At 34.5% G+C, this 25,853-nt stretch overlaps 1 protein-coding gene across 2 annotated transcripts in view; it reads right to left on the reverse strand.

The window, feature by feature from the left end:
• Positions 1-25,853, reverse strand: part of LOC149969090 (uncharacterized) — a 48,810-nt gene that overhangs the window by 8,181 nt on the left and 14,776 nt on the right. Inside the window, exons 1-2 of one of the 2 annotated variants that reach the window (XM_090174280.1) lie at positions 9,700-9,841; positions 984-1,223 (exon numbers count right to left, since the gene is read on the reverse strand). In XM_090174280.1, the coding sequence (XP_090030406.1) occupies positions 984-1,223; positions 9,700-9,745 (286 nt within the window). In that variant the 5' untranslated portion in view covers positions 9,746-9,841. Of the gene's footprint in view, positions 1-983; positions 1,224-9,699; positions 9,842-25,853 lie in introns of those variants that run through there. The other variant, XM_090174281.1, reaches the window with a different exon arrangement.

The raw sequence follows: 25,853 nt of genomic DNA on the forward strand, positions 1-25,853 counted from the left end.
TGTTTTTTAATATTTGTGTCCCTAAAATATTAAAAAAATATAAAATAATTTAAAAATATGTAACTCTTACGACGTTAGCTGACTAATTTTTTTCAAGTTATTTTGATCTCTCATGGATGGCGCCTATTGACTATCTGTATCACCTAACCCCCCCCTCTCCCTACCGCAGCCGCAACAAAGCCCCGCCGAAAAATAAAGCGTTGGGTATGCTATGAGCGAGACGTCCCTGTGTTTCTTGGTTTAAGCTTTAAGAATATGGCCTAACAGTCTGTTGCATTATTAAAAAATTTGGATGTAATTTACGTTATTTTTATGTTCCTTTAAGAAGTTTAATAAGTCGATCCCACCCTAAGTTAAACCACGGCCAACTTTGACACTCACGCAATAGCGGCCAACCCATTCGTTGAAGTGTCTATGTTAACCTGCTAACAAAAATATCTCTCGGCGTTGAGCGCCCCCAGCGGAAAATTATTTTTAGAGTAGTTTAGTGGTTTATGGAATTTCGGTGAATGGGCTGGCCGCTATTGCGCGAGTGTCAAAGTTGGCCGTGGTTGAACAAACTGTCTTGGAAATTCAATCTATTTGTCGGCTCTATCATTGCCACCTGCGTCCAGGCTTGGAAATAAGGTTTATTTCTAAACTGGTCTATTTGGCCAGTGACTCCCAACTCTTGAATTATTTAAGTGGTCACGTAGACCAGTTGTGAATAATACGGTAGATAATTTTAAATTAATAAACTGGACACTAGACCAGTGAACCCCTAGCTTTTGAATAAAAAAACTGGTCCGAGCAATTAATAAACTGGTCTTTGACCCAGTGACCACCACTTATTTCCAAGCCTGCCTGCGTCATGATAAGGCAACAGGCCCTTGTTATTAGAGATGGCAATGAATCTATTCGATTCTTCAATGGTGAACCAAAGGGGGCGTAGCGATAGTTTTCGGTCGCTAATTGAAGCGCCTATTTGACTCGAGTCAGTTCACCTTTTAGGTGGGGAACGAAGATTCCGCTGCACGTGAGGGCTGTACCCAACCCCACCAGTAGCGAGCCGCAGACTAAGATGCAGACGAGGGTGGCGCAGGTGGCGGCGTGTTTCCTCTTGTCTTGGAGTTCTCTGCGCAGCGCCCTCTTGTACATTTCCAGTTCCAAGGGCGTGATGTCCCTGCGCTGACCTCTATCCTCGCCAAAATCCAGCCGTCGACGGAACAGTAGCGAAAACATGCCTGAAAACAACGGAAAAGTATTTCAGAAATCTATAAAATTTCCTAACACCTGGCATTGCGTAAAATAAATATTATTAAAGAATTCATTGTATTTTCAAGAACTGAGTTACGCAAGGAAGAACTTCGAACTACAGCTTATAGCTCCGGCGCTAAGGCTGATTTTCCCTAGGGTAAAAACGCCAAACGGTGAGCAAAAATATCCATTAGGCCATGAATCCATACCTCTACTTGGAATGCTTATCGCGGCAGATTTTCGTCCCGGTGTGGCTGACGGTTTCTTTGACGTAACTATTAGATTAACCTAGGAGCAACAAACACAACACCCCTTTGTTGCTCCTAGGTTTAACAAACAACAACGTGAAAGGGGAGCGCGCGCATGCAGAGGGGATTTTTTATATCGTAGGCGGGGCCAAAGCCGTCAGAGTGTTCTTACCACACGCGATACGGCAGGATAAGCATTCCGAGTATAGGTATGGATTCCTGGTTAGGCCTAGTCAAAGATAATATAGAACTCCGTACCCTAGATTCGAATTCTGAGAGCATTCTAATTGAAGGATGAAAAAATTTGCGAATAAGTATATTAGTCCATTATGAAAAGGGATAAAAAAGCTAAACCCTAAACAAATTTGAAGAAAATTAAAAACTTACAAATAGCTCGTACCGATAGGTCTTCGAGCAAACCAAAAGACGCGAAACTCGGACCAAATAGATCTTCGAGTGAAAAACTAAATTAAATTAAATAAAATAGCCAGAACTTCCAACGGTAGACCGGTTTCGTCCTATTTGGGACTCGTCAGTACCGTGCGAGAAATCTGGCTCGCGACTATAACACCGAAAAGAGAAACTAAGCCTAAATATTAAAAATTGAAGATTTTGTAGCGAAGCGTTTACCCTCTTACCACACGTGACCTCCGAAAACTCTGAGATTTTATTTTAATTAAAGACGAATTAAACTGTCGATATATCAAAAACCAACGGCACTCTGAAAATTAATTAAATTACAACTCAGCGCATTCCAATAGGCCTTTCTATAAAATAAGCTACGCTTGCTAAATTTATTTTTATGTAGCTCATTCGTCACGAAATACGTAGAAGTTCAGTTCAGTTTTTGCTAAAAAGCAGGGTGACTCGTCAAATTTACTCTTATGTCCAGAGCCAGGGTTGGACATAAGGCACTAGTCCTGGCATTTGACTACTAAAATAAATGCTCTGACTACTAAAACAAGTGCTCTGACTACTAAAATTAATCGAAATCTTAGGGCTCACTAGTAAATTTGACCAGAGAAAAATTGAACTAAATATGCATAAATAAAGGCGAATATGGCGTATCACAAATTCATCATTCATCAACCCCATTTAATTTAAAAAAATTGCGATCGACCAAATTAAGGTAACTCAATTAAGTGATAATAAACTCCTTTTTTAATTCTGACGGGTAAAGCAAAATGTTGGCTGTCCTTCTGGTTTTTATACCCCCATTTTTACCCCCACTAGCCAGTGACTAAAATAAATTAAGATAGGAGGCTCACTAGTCAGGCTGACTACTAAAAAATATCCTTATGTCCAACCCTGTTACAGGGCTTTCCGTAATAAAACGTCATTAATACGTCACCCGTGACGCAGCAGCAACATCAAAAATAAACCGAAAATTTATGAAAACAATGAAACGCGTAGTATTTACAAAATAAATTGTGTCTTATATAGGTGAGACCAAACTGAAATTTAGGTTTATAATAGATGAACAAGTAAAATGTATAAAATCAGGAAATAACAGAAAAGGAATCGCGAGTCATTTATGGAACACTAAAGGTCATAAAATAGACCTAGTCAACGGACACATTATCGGGAGATCATCTCATTATCTTAAAAGGCAATTTAACTAAGCTGTAGCCATTAAAAAGGAACGGAAATTGAATAAGGGTAAGATTTGTATAAAATATTTGGGAAATTTAAACATTTTACCAAATATGTAATTTTAAATTTCAGTTAATTCAAAATTGCTAACTTATTCCAGACAGTAGCTTGAAAGGGGGTCTTGAACCAAGAAATCCGAAATCCAGCCTGGATTTCTTCAAAATCCGGTAATTTTTTTGAAAATCTCGAAATCCGGCAAGAAATCCGGTAATTTTTTTAAAAATCTCGAAATCCGGCAAGAAATCCAGAAATCTGACGCTAAACCTCGAAATCCGGCAATAAATCCAGAAACCTGTCGCTTAATCTCGAAATCCGGCAAGAAATCCAGAAATCTGACGCTGAATCTCGAAATCCGGCAAGAAATCCAGAAATCTGACGCTGAATCTCGAAATCCGGCAAGATATCCAGAAAACTAACGCTGAATCTCTAAACCCGGCAAGAAATCCAGAAATCCGACGATAAATCGAGAAATTCAGAAATTGGACGAGAAATCGTGAAATCCGATTAGAACAATTGGGGGAACTAAAAAATGTTACCAAATTAAAAAATACGTATAGATAAGAGCAATGTAAATAAGAAATTTTAAATTTCGGTTCATTCCAAATTTGTAACTCAATCAAGACAGTAGCTTGAAAAGGGGTCTTGAACCGAAGGGGTCGAAAATTCAAAGAAATCCCTTACACAGTACACTTTCCAAGAAATGCGAAATCCAGCTGGATTTCTTCAAAATCCGGTGATTTTTTTGATATCTCGAAATCCGCCAAAAAAAGCAGAAATCTGACGCTTAAGGTCGGTTTTCACTAGGTAAAAAACGACACGACGGTGAGCATCGACGCAAAAATTGCCGTTAGGCCTAATGCCATCTTTTTGCGTCGACGTTCACCGTTGTGTCGTTTTGGTTAAAACCCGCCTTAAATCACGAAATCCTGCAAGGAATCCAGAGATCCGATGCGAAATTTCGAAATCCTGCAAGGAATCCAGAGATCCGATGCGAAATTTCGAAATCCTGCAAGAAATCTAGAGATCCGACGCGAAATCTCGAAATCTGGCCAGAAATCCCTAAATCCGACGAGAAATCATGAAATCAGATTAAAAATCCCGAAATCCGGGACAAAAGTTAAGAAATCCGAAATACAACAAGAAATCTTGAAATCCTGAGTAAAATCCCGGATTTCAAATTCCCGTACACATTTTGAACTCGAAAGCTAGCAATTTTTTTTAATTTTCAATCAATGTTCTAAACCATTTATATTAATTTTATCATTTTATCCATGGTTAATAATTTTAACTTACCCCTTTGCCTTATTAATACTTTCGATTTTGCTCAATGGACGCTTCAATAAAAGATACTCGGTTTTTACTCCTCTCTCCAAATTCCTCTGGGAAGGAACTATTTCCGGTCGGTCGGTTAAACGGTTAGAATGGCTAGCCAAAAAGTCATATTTAAGCCAATTGGAGACGCGTTTTTGCCCTCATGAGAATTTTGCGTCAGATAAGAAACGCGTCGGCTCACGTGTATAAGGAACATGTTAATTTTCGATAATATATTTTAAGGTTAAATATATAATGTTACTAAAACTAAGTATAAGAAGATAATATTATTATTATTATCATCCTCTTATGGTATAAATAATTAAAATTATACGGAATATTTTTATATTGCCGGGCAATTTTAGGGCTTCTCATGGAGGCAGAGTTAATTCATTTCGTATAAAATTATCTTTCGGAAAAAGATGAAAACTAATTCCTTTAGAACTAAACGTATTACTTTTGCAGTACGGTATGCAACAAGTGTTTCCTTTTAACCAGGTAACTTTTTTGGCATGTTAAGGCTTAGCAAAAAACCGATGTTATGTTCGAGAAACGTTCCCAGCTTTCTAATATTTCAACAAGCACTACATAAATAGTAACTTATGAGTCCTGGCTGTCGGAAATATTACTTCTTGGCAATTTCTGGGAAGATGTTTTATTTAAGCGCCTATAGATGGCGGCATTTGAGGTAGAACTACATAAAAACGGAACTTTGCTTTTTACGGTTCTTGGTATTTTATGAAGTTAACTTAACAAGAAATGCTTGCGTGTATTCCTGATCTCAATTACCACGCTTCTAAATGTTTATGAAAAAAATTTGCGTGTGAAATCCACTTAAGCATAAGGTGTTGTTTATTTAACTTTTATAGTCGGTTGCTTGCATAGCACATGTGTCTTGCAGCGAGCCAACTTTCAGTGAAAGACAGAGTAAACCGAATAATTATGTAGTCGGCCTTTAAGCGCCGCCAGTTTTGAAATCCTGGTGACGCCACTGCTTTTAAGGATACCGAAAATTGTAACTTTTTTTTCGATAACAACTTATGGTGTCGGCCAAAAGGCCTTAGACACCAAACATTAAAATGAAAGATAAAAAAAGAAAAATGAACATGGCATTTAAAATTTACGCTTTGAAACGATTTTAACATTGATTATGTTTATAGTTTCATTTCACGAACTTTGATACAGGGGATAATTATAAAATATATATTATACTCGATTATAACATAAAATATAGATCGATTTAAAAATAATATCGATCCTGCACTAGCGTTTGAAAGCTTGTTGTTTTGACAAAATAATACACTTAACTATTATATTAATTGTAAAATGAGAACATAGCGTGTGTAACTACGTTAGTAGTGCTTTTAGAACTAAGTGCGTCAGTGGCTAAAAGCTGGAAAATGATGCTTGTAAAAGTAGTATTCAAACTCTCAAAAAGGTTCGTGATGTTATTTTTGGAATAGACTTTCGAGTAAATAAAGAAAAATTAAAAACCACTTTGTTTACGTAATACAAATTTTAATTAAAAACAAATTAAAATCGACAGTCGATTTTAATTTGTTTTTAATTAAAATTTGTATTACGTAAACAAAGTGGTTTTTAATTTTTCTTTATTTACCTTATACGTAAGTAACCGTCTTAGATCATTATAGACTTTCGAGTGATTAAGGGTACCACCATAAGTCTATAATATTTTCCCATAAGTTTGTAACTTTAGGGAATATTTTACTGAGAGCTAGTAACGGAGTGACGTCTTCTCAAGAAGATAATATCCCCCTAGCGAGGCGCTGTCAAAGGCTACGCGTGACGCGTTAGCAAGCGGACTCAAAACAGTGACAAAGCCCGTAATGCAGTCTGTCTTGTGAATAGCTCTCAGTAAGTGTCACACTTACGTAACAATATTATACACTTATGGTACCACTTATCTAAACATAAGTCTACCTTCTTTTCTGTTAAATATAAAATTGTTCATAAATAACACAGAATAAATATATATTTTTTAATTTTTATGCTCTTTATAACTAACCCTTAAACAAATTGCCAACGTCATGGAACTATTGCCGGCTGCTCGTTCTTATCAAAAGCTAAAAACGGTTTTGGTAATATCGAAAGTATAACATTTTAATTTATATTTTTTATTGAAAATAAGTTTCGTAACTAAAAAATTGCGTGCCGAAAAAGTAATCATTTGTATTTGCTTTCTGGAAGATTTTATATCTGTTTAGCTAACTGAATCTGATGAGATGAACTAAAGCAGATCAATTCAAATCAGTTATTTAGGGTAATGAATATGAATTAAATACAATTTGAGGTCAGACTGCTAGGCGGGTGGAGGATAAGATATTAGCCTGATCTGATTATCTTCATATTTCTGAAAAATATGAGCTGAACACTATTGTAATTTTAATTTATTTTTTTATATTAGAGTTAGGCGGGCAATTTTAGGTCGTATTATTGTAAAGTGCCTCGAACTTGCGAAGGTACACCTTTCATTTCAATGACCTAAAATTACATTGCTTTCCTAAGACATATATTTTACAATTCTGATAACATTATATCAAAAGAGTTGTATTTTATCGTGTAAATGATATTTGTTCAAAATGATTTTTTTTTTTCAAAATTCAAAATACTTTCTCCGTAACTCAAAATGCAAAATACAAAATGCAATTTAAACATTGATTTTTCTAAATGTAAAATGTTTTTGCAGCTCAAAATAAAAATACAAAATGTTTTTACAAATGCACGCTGTTTACTTTTACCACTAACAGTGGTAGTTACGACAGTTAGTGGGAAATTATTAATAATTAATTACTAATTAATTATTATTATTAATTTACTGATTACTTGAGAATAAATAGCAGACCAACTTTCTCTACAAGAGCCGCGATAATGGTACCAGAGTAAAAACATTTTGTAAAAGCATTTTGAAATTTTTTTTCCACATATCAAACCCACAAAATGCAAAATGTAAAATACTTTTACTAACTCAAAATGCAAAATGGTATTTTTCATTTTGCATTTCCAAAATGCATTATGACCACCCTGTGATTTGTACGTAAATAGTGCTAGAGCTGCGAAACAACAATCAAATGGTCTGTTGATAGATTTATGTGGACGTGTAGGGAAGCAGGAATCCATACCTCTACTTGGAATGCTTATTCTGGCGTATCGCGTGTGGTAATATCACACTGACGGCTTTGGTCAAAAAATCCCTTCTGCGCGCGCTCCCCTCTCGCGTTGTTGTTTGTTAAGTTAACAAAGTGACGTCAAAAAAACCGTCAGCCACATCGAGACGAAAATCTGCCGCGATAAGCATTCCAAGTAGAGGTATGGATTCCTGACGGAAGTAATTTTAACCTTTTTAGATCAATATTTGGTAATGAGCTTAATAAAACTTAAAGGCCCGTTTCATTAAAAAATTATCTGTTCACTATAATGAGTTTAGTTAAACTCTAAAGGTCCCTTTCATTAAAAAAATATCTAGTTAGTGTAATAAGTTTAATTAAACTCAAAATGCCCCTTTAATTAAAAAATATCTGGTCCGTGTAATGAGTTTAATTAAACATCAACGCCCGTTTCATTAAAAAATCTGGCCTCTCTAATGAGTTTAATTAAATGTCAAGGCAATTTTCATTAAAAAAATTATGCGGTAACTTTAATGAAATGAAACGAATTAGAAAACCCAAAATTGGGAAAATTGGAAAAATTTCCGAGAACTCGAAATGGTCAATTTTAGTGCTGTAAGTCGGAAAAATTTCCGAGAACTCGAAATGGTCAATTTTAGTGCTGTAAGTCGGAAAAATTGCCGAGAACTCGAAATGGTCAATTTTAGTGCTGTAAGTCGGAAAAATTGCCGAGAACTCGAAATGGTCAATTTTAGTGCTGTAAGTCGGAAAAATTGCCGAGAACTCGAAATGGTCAATTTTAGTGCTGTAAGTCGGAAAAATTGCCGAGAACTCGAAATGGTCAATTTTAGTGCTGTAAGTCGGAAAAATTGCCGAGAACTCGAAATGGTCAATTTTAGTGCTGTAAGTCGGAAAAATTGCCGAGAACTCGAAATGGTCAATTTTAGTGCTGTAAGTCGGAAAAATTGTCGAGAACTCGAAATGGTCAATTTTAGTGCTGGAAGTCGGGAAAATTGCCGAGAACTCGAAATGGTCAATTTTAGTGCTGTAAGTCGGAAAAATTGCCGAGAACTCGAAATGGTCAATTTTAGTGCTGTAAGTCGGAAAAATTGCCGAGAACTCGAAATGGTCAATTTTAGTGCTGTAAGTCGGAAAAATCGCCGAGAACTCGAAATGGTCAATTTTAGTGCTGTAAGTCGGAAAAATTGCCGAGAACTCGAAATGGTCAATTTTAGTGCTGTAAGTCGGAAAAATTGCCGAGAACTCGAAATGGTCAATTTTAGTGCTGTAAGTCGGAAAAATTGCCGAGAACTCGAAATGGTCAATTTTATTGCTGTAAGTCGGAAAAATTGCCGAGAACTCGAAATGGTCAATTTTAGTGCTGTAAGTCGGAAAAATTGCCGAGAACTCGAAATGGTCAATTTTAGTGCTGTAAGTCGGAAAAATTGCCGAGAACTCGAAATGGTCAATTTTAGTGCTGTAAGTCGGAAACATTTCCGTATTTTTCCGAAAAAAAGTTTTAATTCCATGATTCATGGATTAAACATTAGTGTTTAATCCATGCATGATTAGTCTAATATTGTTTCCAAATTTAAATAAAGCGGCGTTTTCGCCTCGTGTTTTCGAATCTAAAGTAAAACTAAACCTCTAGACTAGTTTTAAACTGATTAACGCTATTAATGTTTTGTAGTATGTTTACTGTTATTAGACATTTAATATCGATAAAAAGTTTTAAAAAAATTAAAAACCCTTAAGAAGTAATTTATGTTTCAATTTTTTATTTTTCCGATTTGCGGAAAATTTTCCGCGATTTGGAAAATTTTCTAGGAATTTTATCGAATTTTATTTTTCGGGAAAATTAACAACACATAAGCCGCGTTCATACTAGAGTCTAGTAACTAGACACTTTGGAAACGTTTTAAAACAGTTTCGAATTATCAAATTGTAAAATTTTGGTGTCGAATGTATTTATCGTATGGCTATTAATACAGTTGACTCCGAAAATGTTGAATTTGATCTTTCGAAACCATTTCAAAACGTTTCCAAAGTGCATAGTGTGAACGTGGCTTTAGTCTAGTCAATTTCAATTTGACTGTATATAATTTGAGTTGCGAAATTTGAGTTACCTGTCTTCCTCTCATCGGGCGCTAGCGGATCTTTTTCAGTGTACATAATGTTGTTTATCTTAGTCCGTTATCCAAACTTGGCCCGTCCAAAAAACCAATAGTGTCCAAAACCGGCCGAAGACAAATCCATTTCTGAGGACGCGTTTTTATCAATTATTGACTAATACAACAACTAATTAATTTACAAATCGCGTGTAAATCCTACGACGAAGTTTCGTACGTTTTGCCGTCGCGTCGGACTCGACGGCCGGTGTTCGACCGCTGTCCACTACTCTGTGCAATCGTTGTTATTCCGCCTCTGGACTCTTTGGTAATTTCATCCCCTTTCCGTGTCCGAACATTTCACTTCTGTCCCCTCTGGATATTTCCAGACAACCTCTTGGCCTACACTAATCACGAAAAGTAGTTAACCACCGGAATGAAAGGGGGAAGAAAGATTCAAGAAATGAATTGCGTCGCCTCTTCGATTTTCCACAAACTCAATCCTTAATTCTTCGTCACGCCTCTGTACTCTCACCTCTGTATCTCGCTTTAATTCGCGAAATAGGTTTGAATAACAAATAAGCTCGTCGCGGTAGGGAAATAGCCCGTTTTCGCCACCTAAGATTTTTCCACCGTCAGCGCTGCCGGTAAACGAGAAAACGGAGAAAAAAATGTTGAAATATCTCTACTTTATTTTCCCGGTTTTTGAAGCTCTTTGAGTTCGACTAATCAGCAAGCGTTTCTCTGCCACGTGATATAAGGAGCGATTTTGAAAGTCTTTAAAAGTAGGCTTAAGAATTTTTGCGTCTGCCACATGACGGCATAACGCTTGCTGACTGGTCCAGCCCAACGCCCCTCAAAAAAGGTTAAATTTTATAAGTGTGTACAGTCGTGTTCCTGTGCGCCAGAACCACGGGAAAAGGCGGTAAAACTAGAAAATATAGAAAACCAGGCTTAAGAATGTATTGATTAAAGCAAGTGTCGGCTCGACGTGCAGTAGCTCTTTTTTTCCACAGATGTCGCTAACGTCGAAATAAAAACAAGATACTTAAGCTACATTTTGACGGGACATAAAAGTATACCTCGCGTTGATTGACTCGTTTTTAAATTTGACAATTAATTAAATTATAGTAATTTTAAACTACCTATATTCTATATGGGATATATATAATTTAGGTTAAAGGCCAATAAATCCAATATAAGTTTTCTAATTATAATACTCTACAATGGTTCTCTGACGACGTTATCGTTTCGCTATTTTGAATTTTAGCTTCCTTGGTCATTAATAGATGGCACCACGCTCTCCATTAAAGTAGTTTTTGCGAAGAATCCAATAGATTCATTGCTATCTCTAATAACAAGGCCCTTATCACAATTATTATATTTAGAGCTCAACTTTTTCCCCATTTTCACCTCTGCTGCGCGTATATTCCAAAATATATACTGTTTTATACCAGGAACGTATTCCAAAATATAAATTTATTTATATCAGGAACGTATTCCAAGAACGTATTTATTTATATCAAAAATGGATTTGTTTATACCAGGAACGTTTTCCAAAATATATATTTGTTTATACCAGGAACGTATTCCAAGAACGTATTTATTTATATCAAATATATATTTGTTTAGACCAGGATCGTATTCCAAGAACTTATTTTGTATTTCAAAAATGTATTTGTTTCGACCAGGAACGTATTCCAAAATATATGTTAGTTTATATGAATAACGTATTCCAAGAACGTATTTGTTCATACGAATAACGTATTCCAAGAACGTATTTGTTCATACGAATAACGTATTCCAAGAACGTATTTGTTTATACGAGGAACGTATTCCAAGAACTTATTTTGTATTTCAAAAATGTATTTGTTTAGACCAGGAACGTATTCCAAAATATATGTTAGTTTATATGAATAACGTATTCCAAGAACGTATTTGTTCATACGAATAACGTATTCCAAGAACGTATTTGTTCATACGAATAACGTATTCCAAGAACGTATTTGTTCATACGAATAACGTATTCCAAGAACGTATTTGTTTATACGAGGAACGTATTCCAAGAACGTATTTGTTTATACGAGGAACGTATTCCAAGAACGTATTTGTTTATACGAGGAACGTATTCCAAGAACGTATTTGTTTATACGAGGAACGTATTCCAAGAACGTATTTGTTTATACGAGGAACGTATTCCAAGAACGTATTTGTTTATACGAATAACGTATTTGTTTATACGAGGAACGTATTCCAAGAACGTATTTGTTTATACGAATAACGTATTTGTTTATACGAGGAACGTATTCCAAGAACGTATTTGTTTATACGAATAACGTATTCCAAGAACGTATTTGTTTATACGAATAACGTATTCCAAGAACGTATTTGTTTATACGAGGAACGTATTCCAAGAAATGTTTTATTTAGGACGAATTTATTTCTACCAAGAACGTATTTAGTTATTTCTACCAAAAACGTATTTAGTTATTTCTACCAAAAACGTATTTAGTTATTTCTACCAAGAACGTATTTAGTTATTTCTACCAAGAACGTATTTAGTTATTTCTACCAAGAACGTATTTATATATTTCTACCAAGAACGTATTTATATATTTCTACCAAGAACGTATTTATTTATTTCTACCAAGAACGTATTTATTTATTTCTACCAAGAACGTATTTATTTATTTCTACCAAGAACGTATTTAGTTATTTCTACCAAGAACGTATTTATTTATTTCTACCACGAACGTATTTATTTATTTCTACCAAGAACGTACTTATTTATATCTACCAAAAATGTATTTATATATTCCAAACACGTATTTATTTATATCTACCAAAAATGTATTTATTTATATCTACCAAAAATGTATTTATATATTCCAAACACGTATTTATTTATATCTACCAAAAATGTATTTATTTATATCTACCAAAAATGTATTTATTTATATCTACCAAAAATGTATTTATATATTCCAAACAACTATTTATTTATATATTACAAACAAGTATTTATTTATATCTACCAAAAATGTATTTATATATTCCAAACAAGTATTTATTTATACCAAGAATGTATTTATTTGCGCTGTTGGAGAAGGCCTATATTCAGACGATTTTTAGTGTAGCACCCCGCGGTCTACCAGTATGATCCTCCCCTTACATTGAACCACGCGGGGGTTGACTTGTTTCGTTCCGCCTTTCGTGGTGGGGAGAACGCTAGACCATGACGGCCGTGGATCGGCTCAACATACATAAACACCTGAATTTCCACGACATTTCATTTGGTTCAAATTCGAGAGAGCCCTTAATGCATTTATTTAAAGTTCAAATTGAATTGAATGGTAAATCTTAGTGCGTTTAAAGTTTTTACGAAATAACTACTGACTTTTACACCGACAATATTTCCGGAAATTTCTAAATCTTCTAACTCTGAAAATATAAAATATCAATATTGAAACTTGAAATTTAAGTAAGTTTTGAGAAATACGACTTTAAAGCTTTGAAGTCGTTTTAAGACAAAATATGTTTTACAAGGCAAAAATTACACGAATTTCAGAAGCTAAATTTTTTACTATTTTTGGCGTTTTGTTGACACAAATTAAATTTTATATTTGTTTTTCCTAGCGATACTAAAATATTTAATTAAATTTCACTTAATGGCCTTGACTACGTGACCTTCCATCCCCATATAATAAATATCAAGGTTACCATTCAACATGTTTAGTGAGGTAAGAAATTCTACCTTGGTCAGACCGACAAATGCAATACAAAAAGAAACGGTAGCGTCATCTGTCGTGGATTTCTTTTAAAGTATTGTTCTTGGTACAATACCTGAGAAACTAATTCGCTATTTACAACTAATTAACTAAATCACTAATTAAGCTTTTATGGAAGTTACATTATTTAAATTAAGAGTTAATGTGAACTTTTTCTTACAATCGATACTAGATGGCGCTATGTTTGAGAGAGGAGCAACTACATTCTTACGTTCTCACTAAGCTAAGTACGTTCTATTAAATACACACACACTGTTATGTAGTAGCCTCTTCTTCATCCTAGCTTTAACACTCACGGAAAGCAAATGGGAGCTCTACTCATAGTTGATTGACACAAATACGTGATTTTAAATAACTTTTTACAAGTTTCTTATTATTGTACAGTTTTCGAAATCAAAAGTTTCTTGATATCTGGGGCTCTGGGCGGTTTATAATTGGTGGAATTTAACCCCAATTCTTACGGGTACTTGAGCTGGTTGGGTCGTTTTTAACCTACTCTTATGAGCGTTTGATCTGGTTGGGTTGTTTTTAACCTACTCTTATGGGTGTTTGAACTGGTTGGGTCGTTTTTAACCTATTCTTATGAGCGTTTGATCTGGTTGGGTTGTTTTTAACCTACTCTTATGGGTGTTTGAACTGGTTGGGTCGTTTTTAACCTATTCTTATGAGCGTTTGATCTGGTTGGGTTGTTTTTAACCTACTAGCTCTTATGGGCGTTTGAACTGGTTGGGTCGTTTTTAACCTACTCTTATGGGTGTTTGAACTGGTTGGGTCGTTTTTAACCTACTAGCTCTTATGGGCGTTTGAACTGGTTGGGTCGTTTTTAAACTACTCTTATGGGCGTTTGATCTGGTTGGGTCGTTTTTAAATTACTTGTATGGGCGGTTGAACTGGTTGGGTCAATTTTGACCTACTCTTATGGGCGTTTGATCTGATTGGGTAGTTTTTATCTTACTTGTATGGGCGTTTGAACTGGTGGGGCCGTTTTTAACCTACTCTTATGGGTGTTTGAACTGGTTGGGTCGTTTTTAACCTATTCTTATGAGCGTTTGATCTGGTTGGGTTGTTTTTAACCTACTAGCTCTTATGGGCGTTTGAACTGGTTAGGTCGTTTTTAACCTACTCTTATGGGTGTTTGATCTGATTGGGTAGTTTTTAACTTACTTGTATGGGTGTTTGAACTGGTGGGGCCGTTTTTAACCTACTCTTATTGGTGTTTGAACTGGTTGGGTCGTTTTTAACCTACTAGCTCTTATGGGCGTTTGAACTGTTGGGTCGTTTTTAACCTACTCTTATGGGCGTTTGATCTGGTTGGGTCATTTTTGACCTACTCTTATGGGCGTTTGTTCTGATTGGGTAGTTTTTAACTTACTTGTATGGGCGTTTGAACTGGTGGGGCCGTTTTTAACCTACTCTTATGGGTGTTTGAACTGGTTGGGTCGTTTTTAACCTACTAGCTCTTATGGACGTTTGAACTGGTTGGCTCGTTTTTAACCTACTAGCTCTTATGGGCGTTTGAACTGGAAGTTACATTATTTAAATTAAGAGTTAATGTGAACTTTTTCTTAGAATCGATACTAGATGGCGCTATGTTTGAGAGAGGAGCAACTACATTCTTACGGTCTCACTAAGCTAAGTACGTTCTATTAAATACACACACACTGTTATGTAGTAGCCTCTTCTTCATCCTAGCTTTAACACTCACGGAAAGCAAATGGGAGCTCTACTCATAGTTGATTGACACAAATACGTGATTTTGACGATAAATAACTTTTTACACGTTTCTAATTATTGGACAGTTTTCGAAATTTAAGTTTCTTGATATCTGGGGCTCTGGGCGGTTTATAGTTGGTGGAATTTAACCCCAATTCTTACGGGTACTTGAGCTGGTTGGGTCGTTTTTAACCTACTCTTATGGGCGTTTGATCTGGTTGGGTTGTTTTTAACCTACTCTTATGGGTGTTTGAACTGGTTGGGTCGTTTTTAACCTATTCTTATGAGCGTTTGATCTGGTTGGGTTGTTTTTAACCTACTCTTATGGGTGTTTGAACTGGTTGGGTCGTTTTTAACCTATTCTTATGAGCGTTTGATCTGGTTGGGTTGTTTTTAACCTACTAGCTCTTATGGGCGTTTGAACTGGTTGGGTCGTTTTTAACCTACTCTTATGGGTGTTTGAACTGGTTGGGTCGTTTTTAACCTACTAGCTCTTATGGGCGTTTGAACTGGTTGGGTCGTTTTTAACCTACTCTTATGGGCGTTTGAACTGATTGGGTCATTTTTAACCTACTCTTATGGGCGTTTGATCTGGTTGGGTCGTTTTTAAATTACTTGTATGGGCGGTTGAACTGGTTGGGTCAATTTTGACCTACTCTTATGGGCGTTTGATCTGATTGGGTAGTTTTTATCTTACTTGTATGGGCGTTTGAACTGGTGGGGCCGTTTTTAACCTACTCTTATGGGTGTTTGAACTGGTTGGGTCGTTTTTAACCTATTCTTATGAGCGTTTGATCTGGTTGGGTTGTTTTTAACCTACTAGCTCTTATGGGCGTTTGAACTGGTTGGGTCGTTTTTAACCTACTCTTATGGGTGTTTGATCTGATTGGGTAGTTTTTAACTTACTTGTATGGGTGTTTGAACTGGTGGGGCCGTTTTTAACCTACTCTTATTGGTGTTTGAACTGGTTGGGTCGTTTTTAACCTACTAGCTCTTATGGGCGTTTGAACTGTTGGGTCGTTTTTAACCTACTCTTATGGGCGTTTGATCTGGTTGGGTCATTTTTGACCTACTCTTATGGGCGTTTGTTCTGATTGGGTAGTTTTTAACTTACTTGTATGGGAGTTTGAACTGGTGGGGCCGTTTTTAACCTACTCTTATGGGTGTTTGAACTGGTTGGGTCGTTTTTAACCTACTAGCTCTTATGGACGTTTGAACTGGTTGGCTCGTTTTTAACCTACTAGCTCTTATGGGCGTTTGAACTGGAAGTTACATTATTTAAATTAAGAGTTAATGTGAACTTTTTCTTAGAATCGATACTAGATGGCGCTATGTTTGAGAGAGGAGCAACTACATTCTTACGGTCTCACTAAGCTAAGTACGTTCTATTAAATACACACACACTGTTATGTAGTAGCCTCTTCTTCATCCTAGCTTTAACACTCACGGAAAGCAAATGGGAGCTCTACTCATAGTTGATTGACACAAATACGTGATTTTGACGATAAATAACTTTTTACACGTTTCTAATTATTGAACAGTTTTCGAAATTTAAGTTTCTTGATATCTGGGGCTCTGGGCGGTTTATAGTTGGTGGAATTTAACCCCAATTCTTACGGGTACTTGAGCTGGTTGGGTCGTTTTTAACCTACTCTTATGGGCGTTTGATCTGGTTGGGTTGTTTTTAACCTACTAGCTCTTATGGGCGTTTGAACTGGTTGGCTCGTTTTTAACCTACTCTTATGGGTGTTTGAACTGGGTGGGTCGTTTTTAACCTACTAGCTCTTATGGGAGTTTGAACTGGTTGGGTCGTTTTTAACCTAATCTTATGGGTGTTTGAACTGGTTGGGTCATTTTTGACCTACTCTTATGGGCGTTTGATCTGATTGGGTAGTTTTTAACTTACTTGTATGGGCGTTTGAACTGGTGTTGCCGTTTTTAACCTACTCTTATGGGTGTTTGAACTGGGTGGGTCGTTTTTAACCTACTAGCTCTTATGGGAGTTTGAACTGGTTGGGTCGTTTTTAACCTAATCTTATGGGTGTTTGAACTGGGTGGGTCGTTTTTAACCTACTAGCTCTTATGGGAGTTTGAACTGGTTGGGTCGTTTTTAACCTAATCTTATGGGTGTTTGAACTGGTTGGGTCATTTTTGACCTACTCTTATGGGCGTTTGATCTGATTGGGTAGTTTTTAACTTACTTGTATGGGCGTTTGAACTGGTGTTGCCGTTTTTAACCTACTCTTAGGGGCGTTTGAACTGGTTGGGTCGTTTTTAACCTACTCTTATGGTCGTTTGAACTGGTTGGGTTGTTTTTAACCTACTAGCTCTTATGGGCGTTTGAACTGGTTGGGTCGTTTTTAACCTACTCTTATGGTCGTTTGAACTGGTTGGGTTGTTTTTAACCTACTAGCTCTTATGGGCGTTTGAACTGGTTGGGTCGTTTTTAACCTACTCTTATTGGTGTTTGAACTGGTTGGGTCATTTTTAACCTACTAGCTCTTATGGACGTTTGAACTGGTTGGGTCATTTTTAACCTACTAGCTCTTATGGGCGTTTGAACTGGTTGGGTCGTTTTGAACCTACTCTTATGGCTGTTTGAACTGGTTGGGTCGTTTTTAACCTACTAGCTCTTATGGGCGTTTGAACTGGTTGGGTCGTTTTTAACCTACTCTTATGGGCGTTTGATCTGGTTGGGTCGTTTTTAACTTACTTGTATGGGCGGTTGAACTGGTTGGGTCATTTTTGACCTACTCTTATGGGCGTTTGATCTGGTTGGGTCGTTTTTAACCTACTCTTATGGGCGTTTGATCTGGTTGGGTCGTTTTTAACATACTCTTATGGGCGTTTAATCTGGTTGGGTCATTTTTGACCTACTCTTATGGGCGTTTGATCTGATTGGGTAGTTTTTAACTTACTCGTATGGGTGTTTGAACTGGTGGGGCCGTTTTTAACCTACTCTTATGGGTGTTTGATCTAGTTGGGTCGTTTTTATCATACTCTTATGGGCGTTTAATCTGGTTGGGTAATTTGTGACCTACTCTTATGGGCGTTTGATCTGATTGGGTAGTTTTTAACTTACTTGTATGGGTGTTTGAACTGGTGGGGCCGTTTTTAACCTACTCTTATGGGCGTTTGATCTGGTTGGGTCGTTTTTAACTTACTTGCATGGGCGGTTGAACTGGTGGGGCCGTATTTTACCAAGGATCCTATATGTTAGAAGGATAGGTAGCCCTCTGGCCAGCCTGTGTTTCTAAAACGCTGGCCATGCCGTCGATATTAAGAGAGCCTCTAAACGTGGGACGTCTTGTTTCTATTCCCTCAAGGACAAATTTTGGAGGCGCTTCCTCCATGTTTTGTCCTTGACGGAGTCTAAAGACGGATTCTCTATCGCGCATGACCCACCGACGGTGCTGCCATTTTTCGTCCCTCGCCTCATATCCTTCTAACATATAGGATCTTTGATTTTACCTACTCTTATAGGCGTTTGAACTGGTGGGGCTTTTTTTAACTACCACAACTGAAACCATTTTAAGAGTTACCTTTAATTCAAAAATCGTCATGGAAAAGAGTAACTGTAGCCTTTTTGGTCCGACACCAAATGTTCGGCCCGGCTGGCCATTATCGCGTGCTATTTTGGTCAAGCGGTAAATATATAAATAATTTATAAACTTGCACCGGTGGACTTAACTATGGCCATAATTTGCAAGTTTCCATATTAATATTCCATTTCAAGAAAATTAATGATTCGTAAAACAACCAAAAGAACTTTTCTTACTAATTAAAGTAAATGTTGATCTGAATATCTACATGAAATAATTCATAATTGAAGTTGATAGGAGGTTCAACGTGATACTTGAAACAACTCAAATATATCAAATGTTCAAGTCGCCCTGTAACTTTATCAAGAATGTACTTATTTCTATATACTTACAAAGGAAAATTAATATTTCAATTAGATTTTGAAATTTACCAATTTTTATGGGTTATATACATCAAATCATCCCGGCATCTAATTGATTCCCTGAAACGTAGGAGCAACAAACACAGCACTCCACGCAAGGAGAACGCAACCCGTCTAGAGTCGTGCATTTTGTTGCATACAGTTTTCATTGGTTAGATGCTTTGGCGCCTGCTGCCGCCGTCGGAAGTGGAAAATTCGGAAATTTTCTCCCCCCCGCCCGTATACGTTTTCCTTCCCCCTTCTCTGTGGCGGAGGAAAATCGACCTTTATGCCTAAGCAGGAATGCTTATAGCGGCAGATTTTCGTCTCGATGTGGCTGATGGTTTTACACACAATCCTAAGGATTTGTGTGTATTAACGTACAGTGTAGCCGATGCCGATGCCGTTGCCGCCGATGCCGCCGTGTCGCGCATATCTCTTCAACGGTTAGGGCTAGAAAAGTCAATGATATCTCGTTCGAATGTACATACATCGCCATTGATAGCCATTCATAAAGTTTTCAAATCGGAGCCCAAGAAGTTGGGCATTTGCCCAATTTACTTTTTTCAGTGGTTTCGCTTTATGTGGTAGATATTTTATTTAAAATTAAGTCCGATAACGTTAAAAAAATATTATTGGATAGGTTAGGATTCAGCGGACCTACAACTTCGGTTATATCAGTAAATATTAAAATTAAGTATAGTTTTCAGGGTAATTTACGGGACCCCAATTTTCGTGTTTTTATATTTTCGCCTAGAAATCTACATACAGTTTCTTAATTTAAGTCCGATTTTCATGAAAGTTATATTTTTTAATAACTGTGGTTTACATATAACCTAGAGTTGCAAATACGTTCGGTTTTTTGGGCAGCGTATACGGACCCCCGCAATTTCCAACATTGTAAATCAGCGTGTTTATAGAGGTCTACGCGCCCGTTTACCTCTAGCGTTTTTCAAGGCCGTTCAGAGTGCGCCGCGTTTTCAACGTATGACCAGAAGTAACAATTAAGTCTGATACTGATCGACATAGTCTTCGGCGTATGACTAGAAGTAATAAGTCTGACACTCAACGTAACATATAAGTGTCATCAGAAGTAACAAATAAGTATGAATCTGATCGAGCTAGTCTTTGTCATATAACCAGAAAAAATAAGTGTGACAGTCAACGGCTGACTAGTAGTAACAAATAAGTGTGATCAGAAGTAAAAAATAAGAGTGACACTGATCGAAGGAATCTTCGATGCTTTCAAAGTATGACTAGACGTAACAAATAAGTGTAAATACAAATATGTGTGGCCGTGAATATATATTGGTTGTGATACCGGCGTTGCAGGTTGTTGTGAATAGCTCAAACAAACTTAACACATTAGAAGGATTGTGGGTATTCCGACCGTCGTACGTCTTGTTTTAGACATCACTATGTTAACTTAACAAACAACAACGTGAGAAGGGACAATGTTCTTCCCGCTCCATTAGCGTTATAATAAAATGATTTTCTCGGAAACCTTCAGTACTTAGCGTGCGAAGATAATCATCTGGTCATAACATATATTTGAAATGTTAAGACGAAATAGTGCTTAAGGAAAATTTCGCGTGCGTCAGGCTTTCTTTGGCGAGTAATTTTCGAAATCTAACAAAGTTGTGAAAGGCGAATCAATTGAATTTCGGAAAATGCCAAGTTATCATTCGTTGGATCTGCGATCACGAGGTACGGAAGTGGGAAGACCTATTTGAAATTCAGGCAGAATTGTTTAAATTATTGTGTAGCACGTTAAGTTCTACTAACTCCACAATTCCTGGGAACTTTTTAATAGGACTGTTCACGAGCTCGAGTCAACGGCGGCTCAGTAATGAAACGGGCGAGCTTTTTTTGGCCGAGCCGAGCCGAGCCAATAGCAATCGAGCCATATTGGCTCACGAGCCGGCTCGCGAGCTTATTGGCTATAAGTCGGTATTACCCAAAAGTGACATAATGAATGCTCGACTCGAGATCGACCACATAAAAGACTATTTATTGTCTCCTTTCTGGATCTTTTTTTAGTCTATGGTATTAAATCGTAGGTAGATGACGATAGCTTTAATAAAAGCAAAGATTTCTAATAATCTTTAAGAAAAGCAAAGATTTCTAATAATCTTTAAGAAAAGCAAAGATTTCTAATAATCTTTAAGAAAAGCAAAGATTTCTAATAATCTTTAAGAAAAGCAAAGATTTCTAATAATCTTTAAGAAAAACACAGATTTCTAATAATCTTTAAGAAAAACACAGATTCTAATAATCTTTAAGAAAAGATAAAGTTATCTAATAAACTTTAAGAAAAGATAAAGTTATCTAATAAACTTTAAGAAAAGATAAAGTTATCTAATAAACTTTAAGAAAAGATAAAGTTATCTAATAAACTTTAAGAAAAGATAAAGTTATCTAATAAACTTTAAGAAAAGATAAAGTTATCTAATAAACTTTAAGAAAAGATAAAGTTATCTAATAAACTTTAAGAAAAGATAAAGTTATCTAATAAACTTTAAGAAAAGATAAAGTTATCTAATAAACTTTAAGAAAAGCACAGATCTCTAAAAATCTTTAAGAAAAAAGATCTCTAATAAACTTTAAGAAAAAAGATCTCTAATAAACTTTAAGAAAAGCACAGATCTCTAAAAATCTTTAAGAAAAAAGATCTCTAATAAACTTTAAGAAAAAAGATCTCTAATAAACTTTAAGAAAAGCACAGATCTCTAAAAATCTTTAAGAAAAAAGATCTCTAATAAACTTTAAGAAAAAAGATCTCTAATAAACTTTAAGAAAAGCACAGATCTCTAAAAATCTTTAAGAAAAAAGATCTCTAATAAACTTTAAGAAAAAAGATCTCTAATAAACTTTAAGAAAAGCACAGATCTCTAAAAATCTTTAAGAAAAAAGATCTCTAATAAACTTTAAGAAAAAAGATCTCTAATAAACTTTAAGAAAAGCACAGATCTCTAAAAATCTTTAAGAAAAAAGATCTCTAATAAACTTTAAGAAAAGCACAGATCTCTAAAAATCTTTAAGAAAAAAGATCTCTAATAAACTTTAAGAAAAGCACAGATCTCTAAAAATCTTTAAGAAAAAAGATCTCTAATAAACTTTAAGAAAAAAGATCTCTAATAAACTTTAAGAAAAGCACAGATCTCTAAAAATCTTTAAGAAAAAAGATCTCTAATAAACTTTAAGAAAAAAGATCTCTAATAAACTTTAAGAAAAAAGATCTCTAATAAACTTTAAGAAAAGCACAGATCTCTAAAAATCTTTAAGAAAAAAGATCTCTAATAAACTTTAAGAAAAAAGATCTCTAATAAACTTTAAGAAAAGCACAGATCTCTAAAAATCTTTAAGAAAAAGATCTCTAATAAACTTTAAGAAAAAAGATCTCTAATAAACTTTAAGAAAAAAGATCTCTATTAAACTTTAAGAAAAGCACAGATCTCTAAAAATCTTTAAGAAAAAAGATCTCTAATAAACTTTAAGAAAAGCACAGATCTCTAAAAATCTTTAAGAAAAAAGATCTCTAATAAACTTTAAGAAAAGCACAGATCTCTAAAAATCTTTAAGAAAAAAGATCTCTAATAAACTTTAAGAAAAGCACAGATCTCTAAAAATCTTTAAGAAAAAAGATCTCTAATAAACTTTAAGAAAAAAGATCTCTAATAAACTTTAAGAAAAGCACAGATCTCTAAAAATCTTTAAGAAAAAAGATCTCTAATAAACTTTAAGAAAAAAGATCTCTAATAAACTTTAAGAAAAGCACAGATCTCTAAAAATCTTTAAGAAAAAAGATCTCTAATAAACTTTAAGAAAAAAGATCTCTAATAAACTTTAAGAAAAGCACAGATCTCTAAAAATCTTTAAGAAAAAAGATCTCTAATAAACTTTAAGAAAAGCACTGATTTCGAATAATTTTTAAGAAAAGCACCGATCTCTAACAGTCTTTAAGAAAAGCCAAGATCTCTAATAATCTTTATGAAAAACACAGATTCTAGTAATCTTTAAGAAAAACAAATCATCTCTAATAATCTTTAAGAAAACATAGATCTCTAATAATCTTTAAGAAAACATAGATCTCTAATAATCTTTAAGAAAACATAGATCTCTAATAATCTTTAAGAAAACATAGATCTCTAATAATCTTTAAGAAATTAGAGAAAGTTTGAATGGGGGAATGAAAAACACAGATCTCTAAAAATCTTCAAGAGATTGGGGGAAGATAGAGGGTGATAGAAAAAAACAATCTTTTAGAGATTGGAAAGAGTTAAAGGGGGTAGAATAACACATATGTTTAAGAATTTTTAAGAAACGGGGGGGAATACAAAAACGTGGATAAAATAAACAAAAAATTAAGAAACTGGAACACGCACCTTAATCGATAAGTAATTTTCATGATTTCTTCGAACAAGGGGCCCAAAATAAATTAATTTAATTTATGACGTTACTACTACGCTAAATGAGGGAGACTTTTCTTTAGCGTTTCAACAACTGGTCAGCTTACAAGTGCCCCGTTACTATGTTTAATTCAGGGTTGTGTGGTGTATTTAATATGGATTAAAACATTTGTATATTATTGTCAAATTTACCCTGACAACTTGTTGCTCATTGTGACAAAGTCGATCCGCCATTGGTCGGTCGGGTGTCACGTGATTTTCATTTATATGAAATATTTGAATGTTTATGTCGTCCCAAAAACTCTTATATCATTTCCCACTAAAGCGTGTTGCGGAATAGATTTTGTTTTTCGTCGCCATGACGACGGATCTGGCTGGCATTTTGTACACAAAACTGTTTCCCAGCCGGCCACTTATTCTTTTCTTATTAGCGTACGTTAGCTGACAGTTATATTAAAGGCGCCGTGATGGGAGTTATTCCTCACCTCAATATATTGAGTTATTGTCTTTTTTAACCGCGACCTGAATTTGTTCCGTAAGAAAATTAAGAGTATACCTTGATCAACTGGTAATATAAGCTTATATAAAAAAATTAAATTACATATTTAAGCGTTAATTTTTTTAAATATTTCTATGGATTAATTTTAACTAAACGATGATCATTATTTTAAATAAAAGTATGATTTTATTAAATTTTTCAAAACTGGCGTAAAAGTTGTTGTTTATTATTATTTGGACCAGCTATGTTTATGGGGTTATAGATTTTTGGTACAGGTGTACTAGCGTGCATTTGTATACTCGCGTGCAGTGAAACAATGTAGACGCTCTTTTCTTTCCCGTGTTTCAATCTAATTTTCACGTACATTATTTAACGCTGAAATTGTTCAGAGTTTTCGTAATCTTCCGTAACGAAATAAATGGATCTCTTATCGACGGAATGTAAAATTATTTTGTAAAAGGTTTCGAAAAATAGTGAAAATCGATAGACAGTAAAGCACGACGTTATTAAAGGTATTCAGCCGTCTGGGATAATACACCTCTTATAAACAATAACTTAAAATTTAGTTAACTCTACACTATCGAAAATTAGTGAATTCTGAACAATTTTAAGTTAGTGAATCCTAAACAATTTTAAATTTGTGATTCTTAAACAATTTTAAAATAGTGAATCTTAAACAATTTTAAATTATTGAATCCTAAACTATTTTAAATTAGTGAATAATAAACAATTCAAAATTATTGAATCCTAAACTATTTTAAATTAGTGAATTCTGAACAATTTTAAATTAGTGAATCCTGAACTATTTTAAATTAGTTAATCCTAAACTATTTTAAATTAGTGAATCCTAAACTATTTTAAATTAGTGAATCCTAAACTATTTTAAATTAGTGAATCCTAAACTATTTTAAATTAGTGAATCCTAAACTATTTTAAATTAGTGAATCCTAAACTATTTTAAATTAGTGAATCGTAAACTATTTTAAATTAGGGAATCCTGAACAATTTTAAATTAGGGAATCCTGAACAATTTTAAATTAGTTAATCCTAAACTATTTTAAATTAGTTAATCCTAAACTATTTTAAATTAGTGAATCCTAAACAATTTTAAATTAGTGATTCTTAAACAATTTTAAAATAGTGAATCTTAAACAATTTTAAATTAGTGAATCTTAAACAATTTTAAATTAGTGAATCCTAAACAATTTTAAAATAGTGAATCCTGAACTATTTTAAATCAGTGAATCCTAAACTATTTTAAATTATTGAATTCTGAACAATTTTAAATTAGTGAATCCTGAACTATTTTAAATTAGTGAATCCTAAACTATTTTAAATTAGTGAATCCAAAACTATTTTAAATTAGTGAATCCTAAACTATTTTAAATTAGTGAATCCTAAACTATTTTAAATTAGTTAATCCTAAACTATTTTAAATTAGTGAATCTAAACTATTTTAAATTAGTTAATCCTAAACTATTTTAAATTAGTTAATCCTAAACTATTTTAAATTAGTTAATCCTAAACTATTTTAAATTAGTGAATCATAAAGTATTTTAAATTACTTAATCCTAAACTATTTTAAATTAGTTGGTTCTAAACTATCTAAAATTAGTTGAACCTACACTATCTAAAATTAATTGGTTCTAAACTATCTGAAATTAGTTAATCCTTCTCTATGTAAATTAGTTAATTCTACACTATATAAAATTAATTAATTCTACACTATATAAAATTAGTTAATTCTACACTATATAAAATTAGTTAATTCTACACTATATAAAATTAGTTAATTCTACACTATATAAAATTAGTAGAAC

This window comes from Leiobunum rupestre, chromosome 1 (genome assembly GCF_980474605.1).
Source record: "Leiobunum rupestre chromosome 1, qqLeiRupe1.1.hap1, whole genome shotgun sequence".
NCBI lineage: Eukaryota > Metazoa > Arthropoda > Arachnida > Opiliones > Sclerosomatidae > Leiobunum > Leiobunum rupestre.